This window comes from Giraffa tippelskirchi, chromosome 5, assembly GCF_054371585.1.
Source record: "Giraffa tippelskirchi isolate mGirTip1 chromosome 5, T2T-mGirTip1v1.2.pri, whole genome shotgun sequence".
NCBI classification, from domain to species: domain Eukaryota; kingdom Metazoa; phylum Chordata; class Mammalia; order Artiodactyla; family Giraffidae; genus Giraffa; species Giraffa tippelskirchi.
This window is the reverse complement of record NC_137279.1, coordinates 59,127,376-59,143,471: the sequence shown is the minus strand read 5'-3', so window position 1 is coordinate 59,143,471 and position 16,096 is coordinate 59,127,376. Positions and strand designations below refer to the sequence as shown.

The 16,096-nt window shown below is 37.7% G+C and overlaps 1 protein-coding gene across 1 annotated transcript in view; it reads right to left on the bottom strand.

Moving 5' to 3' along the window:
• USH2A (usherin) overlaps positions 1–16,096 on the bottom strand; it is a 901,466-nt gene that overhangs the window by 410,796 nt on the left and 474,574 nt on the right. Inside the window, exons 32-33 of the mRNA XM_081491700.1 lie at positions 5,355–5,514; positions 4,383–4,554 (exon numbers count right to left, since the gene is read on the bottom strand). Coding sequence (XP_081347826.1) covers positions 4,383–4,554; positions 5,355–5,514 — 332 coding nt within the window. The remainder of the gene's footprint in view (positions 1–4,382; positions 4,555–5,354; positions 5,515–16,096) is intronic.

The following is a 16,096-nucleotide window of genomic DNA, read 5'->3' as shown; positions in this document are numbered from 1 at the left end:
TTGTAATTGAACTTAAATTTTCAAAGGGGCTGCTAAAACAACAGAATTACCTGCAAAATATTTTATTTTGTTCTTTTATTTCCCCACATCCCTTTTGCATGCATTTAGAGGGCCAGGTGAGTAGGGTGTCTTAGTTCCTTCATAGAGAAGTAAATATTCTTAAAGTTGCTTTTGGTTGGTCTAATCTAATTGATATTATCTAAATGAAAATGAACCAATGAGTATGTTATTTGGCCTACCAGCACAACATTCAATGCAACTGAATGCTGATTAAAATTTTGGCTTGGAACAACTAAACAAAATTGTGGACTTGATCAGAGATGTTTTTATGAATTGGCAAGGTCTTTGAAAGCCTCTGAGATATTAAAATAAGGTGTTTCACCCATCTCCTACCACTTTTATCAATTACAACCATGTTGTTTAAAATTGGAAAGTCATACTACTACCCTGCAATGAAGAATATCCAGTCCCAATAGGAGATTCAATTTTGGTACAATAAAACGCATAACTAATAAAAGTGTATCAATTATTTTTCAAATTATGAACATTAGGAACATCCAAAACTAGCATTTTCTTTTACAGCAGTTTGTTTTCAGATAAGTAGGGTCTGGTGATGTTAAGAATGTAGCATATTTTAACATATGAAGAAAAAGTAAAAGGCTATGTTATCTAGAAATTATCTTTTGAAAATTTAAAGCTCATCATTTCTAAGAATCTGTTCAGGAAATATATTGAACACAAACTTCAGCAAGAGGCAAATATCTAGCAGTAATATAACTATTATCAAACCATATATACCTTGATACCTGCCTGTCTTACTGTGAAGTGAAGTTGCTCAGTCATGTCCTACTCTTTGCGACCCCATGGACTGCAGCCTACCAGGCTCCTCCGTCCATGGGATTTTTCAGGCAAGAACACTGGAATGGGTTGCCATTTCCTTCTCCAGGAGACCTTCCCCACCCAGGTATTGAACCCAGGTCTCCCACATTGTAGGCAGACGCTTTATCATCTGAGTCATACTAGCCTCCTTATTTAATTGCTGGCTTACTATCTTTATTAGGAATTATGACATTTTGCAATACCATGTGTTAAATGAAGCAAAATATTATGCTATTTTTTCCAGGACAAAGAGCATATATTTGGAAATATACAGTCCCTAACTCTGACCTTTTACAGCAAGTTACTTGATTCATATCAGGTCTCAGATTGTCTGTGAAATAAATATTCTCAGTGTTCATTCATTCATTCAAGAATCATTCATGAGCTTCATTTCCAGATACTATGCTTAAATATGCAGTCTCTACCCCTTTGGATTTTATAATGTAACATTAAAGAGCTTAAGATCATGGCAACCGGTCCCATCACTTCATGGCAAATCAAAGGGGGAAAAGTGGAAACAGTGACAGATTTTATTTTCCTGGGCTCCAAAATTACTGTAGGTGGTGACTGTAGCCATGAAATTAAAAGATGCTTGCTCCTTTGAAGGAAAGCTATGAAAAACCTAGAGAACATATTAAATCACAAAGACCTAACTTTTCTGACAAATGACCATATAGTCAAAGCTATGGTTTTTCCAAAGCTTTGGAAAAGTCATATACAGGTGTGAGAGTTGGACCATAAGGAAGGCTAATTGCCAAATAATTGATGCTTTAGAAATGTGGTGCTGGATAAGACTCTTGAGAGTCCCTTGCACAGCAAGGAGATAAAACCAGTCAATCCTAAAGGAAGGGCTTCCATGATAGCTCAGTTGGTAAAGAATCATGAGAAACGCTGGGCTGGAAGAAACACAATGCAGGAGACCCTGGTTCTATTCATGGGTCAGGAATATCCACTGGAGAAGGAATAGGCAACCCACTCCAGTATTCTAGTGCTTCCCTTGTGGATCAGCTGGTAAAGAATCCCCCCGTAATGTGGGAGACCTGGGTTCAATCCCTGGGTTGGGAAGATCCCCTGGAGAAGGGAAAGGCTACCCACTCTAGTATTCTGGCCTGGAGAATTCCATGGACTGTATAGTCCATGGGGTTGCAAAGAGTAAGACACCAATCAGACACAACTGAGCGACTTTCACTTTCACTTTCAATCCTAAAGGAATTCAATTCTGAATATTCATTGGAAGGACTGACGCTGAAGCTGAAGCGCCAATACTTTGACCACCTGATGCGAATCTCGTTGGAAAAGACCCTGGGAAAGGGATGAGGGCAGGAGAAGAAGTGGGTGACAGAGGTTGAAATGGTTGGATAGGATCACTGACTCAATGGACACAAGTTTGCGCAAACTCCGGGAGATAGTGGAGGAGGGAAGCCTGGCGTGCTGCAGTCCACGGGGTCGCAAAGAGTCAGGCACAACTTAGCGACTGAACAACAACAGGGAAAACTACACGAAACCACATGAAGTAACATACTTGCTCCAGTCTGGAGTAAAGCATATGGAACCTGCATGTGTTTTTCTCTAACACCTGCTTAAATGCTTGTTTCCTAGTCCTCAGTCAATATGCTAAGACTATCTGCAAAGGCAGCTCCACTTGGCTGAGAACCTGATCTCCATCTATTAATCCAATGACCTTGATAGCCAGTTATCCTGTTGAAAGCGTGAAATATACACGAGTTCTTCAATTAACCAAGATGAACCTAAAATGTTCTGGTTCATTTAATTTACCTGTTAACAGAGTTAAAGTAAAAAACCTTTTAGTTGAATACTTTCTGAAAATATGTCAGTGTATATTCTGCCCTATAAATACAGTGAAATAAAAAATAATATGAGCAAATTTACTTTCCTAACAAGACTTAGGGCAAAGACTCTTGCATCTTTATGACATCTTGCATCAACATTATTCAGTGGCTGACAGGTCTCCTTTGACTTCACAGAATATTATTTGGGGTCAACTTTTTAGCATCATAGAATTTTAGGGCTCAAAGATACATTAAAAATCACTTAATTCAGAGTCCTAATTTTAGGCTTGAAGAACATAAGACTCAGTGCAATTAAGTGAATTTTTCAGGTCATTCAGTTAGTGGCAAATCTGAATTAAAACTCAAGAAAGCGGGCTCCCAATCTAGTTGTATTTATTTTTCAAGGTATTACAGACTTATTAAACATAGGAGATTTAGGTGGGTCTTCATTTACTGTGCAAAATATTCTAAAAATTGTCTTGAAAGTAGAACTTTGTTTCATACTCTTTGCCTCCTTCTAATAAAAGCCAAAAGTAACACAATTTCTGTTTAATTTTGGTTGTTTCTAAGCAACAGGGGCTTTTCTTATTTTGATATCACCACTGTTTTGAAATGATGTGGATTTCTGTATTAGCTTTTGAAAATCAAGTTAATACACTTTTTATATCTTCTTGGGTGAAAAAGCTAAGAAATTAAATTGCTGATTCAGAAACCTATCTGTGTGCTGAACACCTAGGCACATGGAGACAGTTCCGAAAAGAATTTTTAACATTGTCTGATTGCCCTTGTTTTGTGGTGTCAGGTCAGACAGTTAGCAACAGTTGAATGTAGTTTATTTTCTCGTGGTATAATATTTAGAGCATTCAAGAGCATGTTAAGTAAAATGAATGCATACACAGTGTCTACATAAATGTAAATTTATTCATAATCAAGAGCAGAATATTTTCTATGGCATTTATCAAAGCAAATATCCTTATATAGGTATTGCTATAAAATGAAGAGTGTTTAAAACAAATAGGGACAATCTCATGTTTATATTCAGTTATTTTCAGATATGCTATTAAACTTAAAAAAGATTGTATTTCATCAAAAAACAAAGGAAACTACTGAGTATAAATTCCACAGTAATATCAAGGTCTTTTAAAAGATCTTTGTGTAAAAGTGCTATTTTGCATTAAAAAAATGCTATTGCCTGTCTAAACTATGTTGAATCTAGGGTTTTATTAGGTGACTGTTATTTTGAGATAGAAATGTAATGTAAACCAGAATATAATAACAATCAGGAATATTTGAGGGTCATTTAAATCTTCATTTAAAAATATAAGACCTACATTTTCATACCATGCTTTGCTTTTTGAATGAATACAAGCCCCATTGGGAAAGAGCCCTAGTAATCCGAGCATTTTCTGAAAAGCCCTCAACAATTATGACATTCTACAAATAATAAAAAAAAATAATTTCTGATAATCCCAAATTAGATTTGGAAAAATCTCCTGTTTCAGATGGTTATTCTATCATTTTTCATAACAAAAAATAAATATGTAGGTATTAGATCAGTAATATTTTCACTTTGTATGTGAAACAAGTTTTCAGTGTAAATAGCAATACAAGTTTTTTTTTTTTAAGTGAAAGATGGAGAGCAGATGAGACAAAAGGGAAGCAGCAAGGGGAATGATGAGGACAGACAAAGTGATAAAAATAAAGCGAACTTACTGCCAGTTTGATGAGATATTTATTACCAGGTAAAAGGTACTGCAGAGTGTGATCCTGAAAAAGTTCTGTGTTGTTATAGATGACATCCCAAACTGTAAAATCATGTGTGTGATTTGAAATATATAATATATAGCGCTCCAGAATTCCATTTACTTTTCTTGGTTGTTTCCACCTGGGAATGAAAAAATATAGCATTATAATCACCATACATTCAAGTCAAATCTGAAATGTGCAGGATTTTTAAAAGACACATATGAGCTTGGATTTATGCCATCATAAAGAACACACCGAGAGCTCAAAAGTAATTCACTTAAAAAATACCAAGTAGTTATTAAATGTCTATTCTGAATGGTAGAGAAATAAGACATAGTGCCTGCTTTCTAGTTATTTATCATTTTAATTAGCTAGTAATACAAAAATGTAGAAGTGAGTGCTTGATTTTGAACTTGGGCCATGGAACAACAATTGGGAGAAGTAGAATGTCTGAGAACTGCTGAGAAATGAGAGGGAGAGATAATTGCATAATTTTCATGTCACAGTTGTCTTGAAAGATGCAGCAATCTAACATAGAGTTTCAGCATACAACTACTAAAGAAAAGGTGAGATTGAAAAGGCTGAAGTAAGTAGTCAATTAAGACTTCTGGAATGAAATGACACACTGGATACATAAGATCATATAATAATGTCTCACATAAAAAAAAAGCCCAGGGCAGTCATGTAAGTGGTCAGTTTTTTCCTTATTGAAGTTTGCACAGAATCTACGTACATGTGTGGCTCAGCTTGATTGCATAAAGACAAAATGGAAATTAAGTTGGCAAGTGATAATCAAAGATTCCCAGAACCACTGAACTAATCACTTCTGTGCATTTAATCACAATAAAATTAATTTTATGTCACAAACTCTTCCCTTGATTGAACTCACTGGGATTCTTGCATGAACTAGTGTGTGATAGGGACGATGTTTCTACTTACTGAATGTATACGGTTCTAGAATCCAGGACAGTCAGAATTGGAGGATCCACGTGTTCTGGTGGCAGCTGTGCGGTGGACAGTACGACCAGGGAACTGTTTGTACATCCCACAAGTGTGCACGCAGTGAGCAGAAATTGGTGGGGCGTAAATGCTGCTAAATCTGTGGGGGGAATAAGAATTTATTTACTATAATAATTTTTATTCAGGAGATTTCACTTATCCTCTACTTTCTTACATCTTAGAACTGTTAAAGTAAGCTTAAAATAAACATCAATAGCCATACAAATCAATAGCAATAAAATACAGGCTGTTTTACCCTTTAAATATACTATGGTTATTTTCAAATAGACAAGTGTCAGTCAGACTCAGTTTAACTTTTTCTTTTAACAATTTGACTGTTTTCTTGGTTGTCTGTGACCAGGTAAATCATTTTCTGAGTTTAGAGTTAGTTCAAGGGCTCTGTTAAAAAATAAATGAGACATTTAAATTATTTTTAAAGTATATTTGAAGACAACAGTTCTGGATTTTGAAATGCAAATACATAGCTTATAACAGTGACTTTGCTCTTGTAATTCCTTTTGTTGAATTTTTTCTTCTTCTATCCACCGGACCAACTGTGTATTATTTGACCTTCAAATTGTCCAGGCCCAGTGTAAATGCCAATTTCTTTCTTAAGATTTCACCAGCATACTATTATATGACCCTTGGCAGAAGGTGGAGCTATTATCCTCTCCTTTGTCTCTCAGAGTTTTGCACGTACTTTTGGCATAACACAACACTGTGTCATAATGATTTATTTCCATGACTATCTGATCCATTAGACTGAACACTGTAAAGGAAGCAATGGTGCTATATTCATTTTACATCCTCAATATCTAGTACATTGCCTGTACATTGTAGGTATGAATATATGTTTGAATAAATGAAGAAAGAATTAACTAATGACATGATCTAGATATAGTAGAGCTAGGTATGAAAGATGATAAAGAGAATGGGCTAGTACTCTATCCAGTAACACTCTCCCTCCTCTGAACTTCTCTAGTACTTTATGTCTATCTGGCTCTCTGAAAGTGAGAGTTGCTGAGTCATGTCTGACTCTTTGCGACCACATGAACTGTACAGTCCATGGAGTTCTCCATGCCAGAATACTGGAGTTGCCATCTTCCCAACCCAGGGATCGAACCCAGGTCTCCCACACTGCAGGTGGGTTCTTTACCAACTGAACCACAAGGGAAGCTCAAGAATACTGGAGTGGACAGCCTATCCCTTCTCCAGCAGATCTTCCTGACCCAGGAATAGAACCAGGGTCTCCTGCATTGCAGGTGGATTCTTTACCAGTTGAGCTACCAGGGAAGCCCATCTGTCTCTCTAAAAGAAACTATATTCACTTGCACTAAAAGAAGCTAATCTATAATTTACTAATTCAATTCTGAAATATCCCAAACACTTTATTTAGAAAGGTACTCAATAATCATTTTGTTGACTGAATCTAAGCAAAGTTCAGTCAACTTTACCAAGATTTAAACATGTCACATTTTCATACTGCTAGAAATAATCATTATTTTCTGGAATACTTTTGAAATAAGGTAGTTACAATGTAAGCAACACATTTTCTTTTAAGATCATTAACCTTGAACTATTACAATTTCATGTATAAAAGATGAATGAAATGCAACCTAATTCAGGGAAATAGATTTTGCATTGCACTGACAGCAAAAGTAAACTGGAAAGAGAACACTTTGATTTTCATGCAAAGTATAATCAATTGGTTAAACATGTAGGTCATCAGAATAAAGGCAAAAAAATTGTTTTACACTAAAAATAGCTATTCTAGAACAAAAGGTGATTATCAAGAAGAGACTTATAATGCTTTTGATTAAACTTGTTTGCTTCGCAACTTTATCTTACAGGTCCTTGATGGCACCAAGTTGAGGTGGGAGGCAACACAGGCAATGGAGGGGTCAGGAGATAAGTTATAAGAATACTTTGAAGTTGGTGTTAAAACAGCATGGCCTTGCCAGAGGCTTATGAGAAATGGCAGGAATAGCTACACTATGTATGCACAAGTCAGACAGAACTTAGGAACTTTCATTTGGAAAAACATTCTATGAAACTTATAGAGTTAAAATCATGATAATAATGGCCTCAGAGGCTATACAGAGAGTAACTATTATTTACTGTGGGAAAACTTCATGCAAAAAAATGTCTTCCTAGCAGGTCCAACCCAAATATTGGGTTGGTCAAAAAGTTCATTTAGGTTTTTCATAACATCTTAAGGAAAACCCTGAATGAACATTTTGGCCAACCCAATGCAATGTGTAATATGCTAACATATTGTATCTGCCATTTCCCTGTTTTTGTCATCTTCTCCTTCTGATTCTCAAGAACTTGGTGACTGCAGCCTTTCATCCCTCCTATCTGTCTGAATTCCTTACATCCCTGAGAAAGGGAAGCTGGGGATTTGACTCAAAAGCCAGTTGCAGGAGCAAAACCAAGGAGGAAACAGAACCTAGAGGAAAGGGGGAATCCCTGATGGGTAAATGCTACTAGGGAAAAGCTACTGTATTTGAACATGAGAATACAACTATTTTCTCTGAAAGGACATACCACAGCAGGAAACTGTTTTCCATGGGACTGATTCCAAGTGACTTTGGAATATTTTACATGAGAATGTCTCCTAGCCATACCAAAGTGTCTTGGTCAGCTCCTAACCAGACTGGATGCTACAATGATCTTTTGCCAGTGAACTCTTTGTGGTGGGCAGTTTTGTTGCTTTCTTACATTCTAGCTTGTTGAGGCAGGGATTTGGTTACCTACTTTGCAGTTGGTTAAGAAGTCGTAGCATTTAACGGCAGCCCAATGGCAACCCACTCCAGTACTCTTGCCTGGAAAATTCCATGGACAGAGGAGCCTGGTAGGCTGCAGTCCATGGGGTCGCGAAGTGTCGGACACTACTGAGCGACTTCACTTTCACTTTTCACTTTCATGCATTGGAGAAGGAAATGGCAACCCACTCCAGTGTTCTTGCCTGGAGAATCCCAGGGACAGCGGAGCCTGTTGGGCTGCCGTCTATGGGATCGCACAGAGTCGGACACGACTGAAGTGACTTAGCAGCAGCAGCAGCAGCAAGACTTATTTGTATGTGTTTGCTGGCACAGACTTGCATATCCAAGTAGTCCTTAGTTATCTTGAGCTGGTAGGGTCAGAAGACATCATCATAGTATCACCATATCAAGTATCTCCTTATCACAGGATGTCCCATTCTCCTTTACACTATAGTCTCCATGCTTTGAGCATGACTTTGATCACAGAACTCCTAAACTCACCCAGAATACCTGCCTCGAATGGGAGTATCCTTCTGTATTAGTTCCAGGATTACTCTCTGTGCCTGGATTCTACTCTGACAAAATATGCTCCTCCATAGGTTGGGAAGTATCCATGTAGATGATGGTCAGGACTGAGGGGGACCAGGATGAGGAGGTGAGCAAATAGAGTCATGTTGCTAGAGAAAGCCAGTATGACTTGTGACCCAGGTATGGAGTAAAAGATGCCAACTCATCAAGTCCTCCACTCATAGCTGGGATTTACTCCTAGACTATTTAAGGTAATAAGAAATTTATGGATGAGAAAGTTGTTGCATTTTAGGAGTTTAGCATGGCTTTAAATTGAATGTTGACTAGGCTTTAAGACTCTGTACATAAAGTATGAACAGTGCCAAAAGTGCCACAGAAAACAGAACAGAGCAAGAATCAAGATGCACAGTGGTTTTAAAGGCAAGAGTCAGGGATGAGAACTAAGTTTACTGTCATAATCATTTTGATATATATAAGTAAAGTCATAAGGCTGAACACCTTAAACTCAATTACTGCATGTCAATTACATGACAATAAAACTGAAAGGAAAAGAAAAAAAGCGTGAGTCAGTGGAGGCCACAGCAGCAAGATGACATTTTGAGCAAATTCCTGGAAAGAATGAGAGTAACAATTGTGGGGATTCTAAGCAAAGGACTATTTCAGGAGAGGGAACAAGCTAAGCAAAGACTTGGAATGAAGAACATGACTACCATGAACATGGAAAGAAGGCCAGTGAGGCTGGAGCAGAGCAAATGAAGCAGAAAGAAGTAAGAGATGACATCAGAAAATTAATAGGGGATAAGACCGTATGAGTGTTGTATGCCCCTGCATGGATTTGGAATTTTAATCTGAGAGAATCTAGTTAGAAAGCTACAGGAGGGTTTTGAACAGAGCAGTTGCATGGTCAGATATGGATTTCATGAACATCACTGTTCAATTTTAGACAGCTTTATAGTATGTCTTGGAGAAGATCATTTTGGGTTGAATACCTGGAGTGACTTATTATCTTCACGAAATTCAATGTTCAAATCTCCCCCTAGATTTGGGAAGTTCTCAGCTATAGTTTCTTTTGATAAGTTTTTTGCTCTTTTCTTCTTCTCTTCCATTTCTAGGATTCTGTGATGTATAAACTGGTTCTTTTAATGACATCTCATAATTCATGTGAGTTTTCTTCACTTTCTTTCATTCGTTTTGTTTCTCTGACTAGATGATTTCAAATGACCTGTCTTCTAATTCACAAATTCTTCTGCTTGGTTGAGTCTGTTCTTTGTATCTCTTTACTGAATTTTTTGATTGTCATTATGTTCTTTGACTCAAGGATGTCTATTTGTTTTTTTTCTTTTAAACAATTTCTATTTATTTGTTGAGCTTCCCATTTTGTTTATGCATTGTTTTTCTAATTTCATTTAGTTGTCTAGCTTTGTTTTCTTGTAGTACAGTATATTTCCTTAGTAGGATAAGCCTGAACTCTTTGTCAGACAGTTCATAGATACTGGTTTTCTTTGGTAATGTCTTATTTCTTTGATTATCATATCCTTATGAATCATGGTGTCTGTATATTCAAGGAAGTAGGCATCTCTTGATTACCTGGACCGGTTTTGTCCACTGAGTAGGTCTTAAAACCACTTTTACAGGTACAGGCCTGGCACTTGAGCCTGTGGCAATAGCCCTTGGACCTGTATCTATGTGCACCGACAAGGATTCCGACTACAGGGGCACAAGTAGTCCAGGTGCATGGACTACTGGGTGGGCCCCACATCTGCATCCTTAGCCTTTGGTCCAGTACTTGGATGTTCCAGGGACATGGTATTGTGAGAACTGACCTGGAATCTGAGGACATGAGGGCTGGCTTAGAGTTAGAACAAACCTGGACCTGTAACTATAGGAGTCAAACTGGGACCTGCAGCCGCAGGAGCTGAGTTGTAGGCTGTGTTTGTGGGAGCTGGTCATGCACATGGCTAGGCCAGGGGCCTGGGTATGTGTGTGCAAGCTAGAATTAAAGCTAGGGTTGCAGAGGCTGGGCCTGGTACACAGGAGCTATTTGGGACCACTGGAGCTGGCCAACAAAGGAGGCAAGAACACATCATGGAGAAAAGACAGTCTCTCCAATAAGTGGCGGTGGAAAAACTGGACAGCTACATGTAAGAGAAGAAATTAGAGCATTCTCTAACATAATACTGAGTGCTGAAGTATTGATGCTTTTGAACTGTGGTGTTGGAGAAGACTCTTGAGAGTCCCTTGGATAGCAAGGAGATACAACCAGTCTAACCTAAAGGAAATCAATCCTGAATATTCATTGGAAGGACTGATACGGAAGCTGAAACTCCAATACTTTAGCCACCTGATGCAAAGAACTGACTCATTGGAAAAGACCCTGATGCTGTGAAAGATTGAAGGCGGGAGGAGAAGGGGACAACAGAGGATGAGATGTTTGGATGGCATCACCGACTCAATGGACATGAGTTTAAGTAAGCTCTGGGAGTTAGTGATGGACAGGGAAGCCTGGTGTGCTGCAGTCAAAGGGGTCACAAAGAGTCAGACATGACTGAGCGACTGAACTGAACTGAACAAACATAATACAGGAAAATAAACTCAAAATGTATTAAAGATCTAAATGTAAGGCCAGATATTGTAAAACACCTACAGGAAGACATAGGCAGGGCATTCTTTGACATAAATCACAGCAATATCTTTTTGGATCTGTCTCTCAGAGTAATGAAAATAAAAACAAAAATAAACAAAAATGATCAAATTAAACTTAAAAGTACACAGCAAAGAAAAGCATTAGTAAGAAAAGACAATCTACAGAATGGGATAAAATATTTGCAAACAATATAACTGAAAAAAGATTAATTTCCAAGAAATATGAACAGCTCAACACCAAAAATACATCCTAGTCAAAAAATGGGAAGAAGATTTAAACAGACATTTCTCCAAAGAAGACATACAGATGGCAAACAGGCATATGAAAAAAAAATGTTCAACATTGCTAATTATTATAGAAATGCAATAAATAGCCTACCTACAATGAGGTATCACTTCACACCAGTCAGAATGGCCATCATCATAAAGTCTATAAATGATAAATGCTAGAGACTGTGTGAAGGAAAAGGAACCCTCCTACACTGTTGGTGGGAATGTAAATTGATGCAGTCACTATGGACAACAGTATTGAGATTCCTTAAAAAACTAAAAATGGAACTAATAATACTGTATGATCCTGTAATCCCACTCCTGGACAAACATCTGGAGAAATTCTAGTTTGAAAAGGTACATGCACCCCAATGTTCATTGCAGCATTATTTACAGGAAGCAACCTGAATCTCCACTGATAGATAAATTGATGAAAATGTAGGGTGTGTGTGTGTGTGTGTGTGTTACTCAGCCATAAAAAAGAATGAAATAATACCATTTGCAGTAACAGGGATGGACTTAGAAATTATCATACTAAGTGACGTAAGCCAGAGAGCAAGACAGATGTCATATGATACTGCTCATACATGGAATCTAAGAAAAAACTATAAATAAACATATCTATAAAACAGAAATAAACTTGCAGACCTAGAAAAACTTATGGTTACCAAAGGGGAAAGGTGGGAGGGATAAAGTAGGAGGTTGGGATTAACATATACATACTACTATATCTAAAATAACCAACAAGCACTACTGTATAGCACAGGGATCTATACTCAATATTTTGTAATATCCTGTAAGGGAAAAGAATCTGAATAAATATATAATACATGTACATATGTATCTATATATTTTAACTGAATCACTGTGATGTACACATGAAACTTACACAACATTATAAATCAAGTATAATTCAATTAAAAAATTCATATTTGAGACATGGCAAGTTTGAACTATTAGACAACCAAGTGGAAATGTCAATTAGGCAATTTGAATAAATTTTGGAATTTCAAGACATCCTGGCTTGAGACATACTGTGGAAAAGTCATCATCATATAGATGACATTTAAGATGGATGGGAACACAAAAATAGAGTGAGTGTGGGTAGAAAAGAGAAAAAGTTTAAGGACCCAAATACTAACATGTCAATCTTAAGCTGTCTGGAATAGAAGCAGAAAACCAACCATAGAGACAGAGAAAGAGTAATCTGTAAGCTATGAATATTTGATGCCCTAGAAGTCAAATGAAATAAATGTTTCCAAGATGATAAGTCTAATAAGTGGAGGACTAAAAGTTGAATTAGCAATATGAGAGTCATTCATATTTGTGTAATAAAAGTTGTTAAGTTAGGAGTGTCTAAGCCTGACTGAAATGGATTCATGAGAGAATGAGAGAAGAGGAATTAGAGATAGTGAATATAAGCAACTTTTTCAATAAGTTTTGCTGTGGAGGAAAATAGAGAGGTGAAACAATAGATGGAAGGTAAGTAGAGGCCAAAGAAGATTTTTTTTTTTAATAATCAAATAAGATAAAATGATGTATGCTGCTGGAAATGGCCCAAGAGGGAGGGCAGAATTGGCAATGGGGCTGGAGCTTTGACCTTGAATATGTAAAAGACTGGAACCAATAATGAAAGTGGAGGGTTTGTACTCAGAAGGAGCAGGGACAGATCATCTGTGGTTATGGAGGGAAAGGAGACTATGTGGGTACAAATGCTGGGGGTGGGGGGTTGGGGGGGTTTATCTTATAATTGCTTCAATTTTCTCAGTGAAGAAGAAAGAAAGACCATCAGTCCACGTTGATTTTTTGATTCCCCAGGCCACCCTGCTGCTGCTGCTGCTGCTGCTAAGTCGCTTCAGTCATGTCCGACTCTGTGCGACCCCACAGACGGCAGCCCACCAGGCTCTGCCATCCCTGGGATTCTCCAGGCAAGAATACTGGAGTGGGTTGCCATTTCCTTCTCCGGCCACCCTGCAGTGACCTCCTATTCCTCATAGAATGACATACACTAGTGGTCAATGAGATACTACTTGATTTGACAAATGCCTACCTCTCATGCCTTCCTTACACTGGTCATTTCTGTCCCTCCATATCCCTCCAACACTACAATCTCACACCTTCAGGCCTTTGTAGGTGCTGTCTCTTCTAATGCTGCTAAGCTGCTGCTGCTAAGTCACTTCAGTTGTGTCCGACTCTGTGCGACCCCACAGACGGCAGCCCACCAGGCTCCACTGTCCCTGGGATTCTCAAGGCAAAAACACTGGAGTGGGTTGCCATTTCCTTCTCCAATGCATGAAAGTGAAAAGTGAAAGTGAAGTTGCTCAGTCGTGTCTGACTCTTAGCGACCCCATGGACTGCAGCCTACCAGGCTCCTCCATCCATGGGATTTTCCAGGCAAGAGTACTGGAGTGGGGTGCCATTGCCTTCTCTGTCTCTTCTAATGAACACCTGTTTTATCCTTTGTGCTCGGCTGACTTTATCTCATCCATCAGGCTCATCTTCCTCTGATTGGTCTTTCTTGATAATCTAACAGCATGGCCACCACCATCCATCCCCAGGTACCCTCAGACATATCACCTTGCTTAGTTACTTATCATAATTACCAAAACATGACAGAAATCACCTTGTTATTGGTTTTATATCCCTCTCAGAAGGATATAAACACTGTGAGTACAGAAAGATGCTCTCTATTGTGTTCACCAAGATGTCTTCAGGATTGGTGAGACCTAACTAGTAGCTTTATTTGTTGAGAAAATGAATTAAGCAAGGCCAGAGAAAATTCTATGGCCCAGTTTTCAGAGAAATAGAGTAATATCTGAGTGAAAGGCTCTAAGAATCGATTGAATACAATTTGTCAGACCAATATAATTGTGAGATGAAGGCAATTCATTGCTAAAAGATAAGAAAAAGGCAGACTTGCACTTCTATGAATGTTAAAGCATAATTCTCAAACATGAATATTTCATTAAAAATCCACAGTATTAAGGAAGATGTGGTACATATATAAGGTGGAATGTTCCTCAGTCATGAAAAGGAAAAAAATAATGCCATGTGCAGCAACATAGATGGGCCTAGAGATTATCATACTAAGTGAAGTAAGTCAGACAAAGACAAATATCATATGATATTGCTTATATATGGAATATAATAAAAATGATACAAATGAACTTGTTTATAAAACAGAAACAGATTCAGTGACTTAGAGAACAAAGTTCTGGTTAGCAGGAGGGATGGGGGTTGGGGTAGTTAGCTTGGAATTGACATGTACATACTGCTATATATAAAAATAGATAACCAACAAGGTCCTACTGTATAGTACAGAGAAATTGAGCATGAATTCTGCTCAATACTCTGTAATAAGCTAAATGGGAAAAGAATTTGAAAAAGAATAGATACATGTATATGTACAACTAGTGTATATGAATCACTTTGCTATACACCTGAAACTAACATAACATTGTTAATCAACTATACTCCAGTATGCAACATAAATTTTAAAAGCTACAATATATTATGGAATATTTAAAAAAATTATTAACAGTGGTTTTCTCAAAGTGAGGGCATGCAAATGAGTTAAATTTTTGGCTATGTATATTTTTCAAATTCTATAATATTTAAGTATATATTATATGGAGAAAAGAGAGCCATAGTTTACTGATATCAATTCATTATTTAAGAAAATTTATGCCCAAGACCTAGTTGACACATGCCCTATTACACTTCCTATGTCATCATACTTCCCATTTCCTCAATGACTTCAGCATTGGCTCAATTTTCTTTTCAATTGTAATCCCTTTTTTGGCAGCTTCAACATCCTCAGTGATGACTCATCTCTGAATCTGGCTTCATTTTAACTTCCTCAAATGTAATGCCCTTCACTTCTGCTTCATTTACTCAGTATGCAACATAGTTATACCCACTACTTAATCATCTTTGAAACCATTTCCAAGGTTCTCAATCTAAAGTCTGCCCTCTCTGGTAAATTCCCACCTCGTCCACTTGTCATATCCATACAAACACTCATTTGCCATCACACAATGTTCAGCCTCTTATTTCCAGAGTTTTGCACATTTGCATTTTCCTTGCTATGATCTTTGCTCACCCATTTCAAAGCCAAACTCCCGGGTCCCTAGATTTTTCAACCTCCTCAATCCTCTTCTGTGTCTGCTTTCCCAATTCCTAGCTCTGGCTAAACGTCATCTTCTTTCTCTAGCACTTCTCATATCTCTAAGATGTAACTGAGAGGAATTGCTGAACACACTGAAAGAATCTACTGCAATTCTAGGTTTTCCAGTTTGAACTGGATCTCTATTACTCCTCAGCAATAACCATCTTGTTACCTTGTTTCTCCCGTCATTGCATTGGTCTTTTTTTCTCCTTTTATGGTATGGCCAATTCTCTGGAGGAACCAAGTTGGGTCTAAAATCGGAGTCCTCAGAATAGTTCCCTCCTCTGAGCCCATCATTTTCCCTGCCT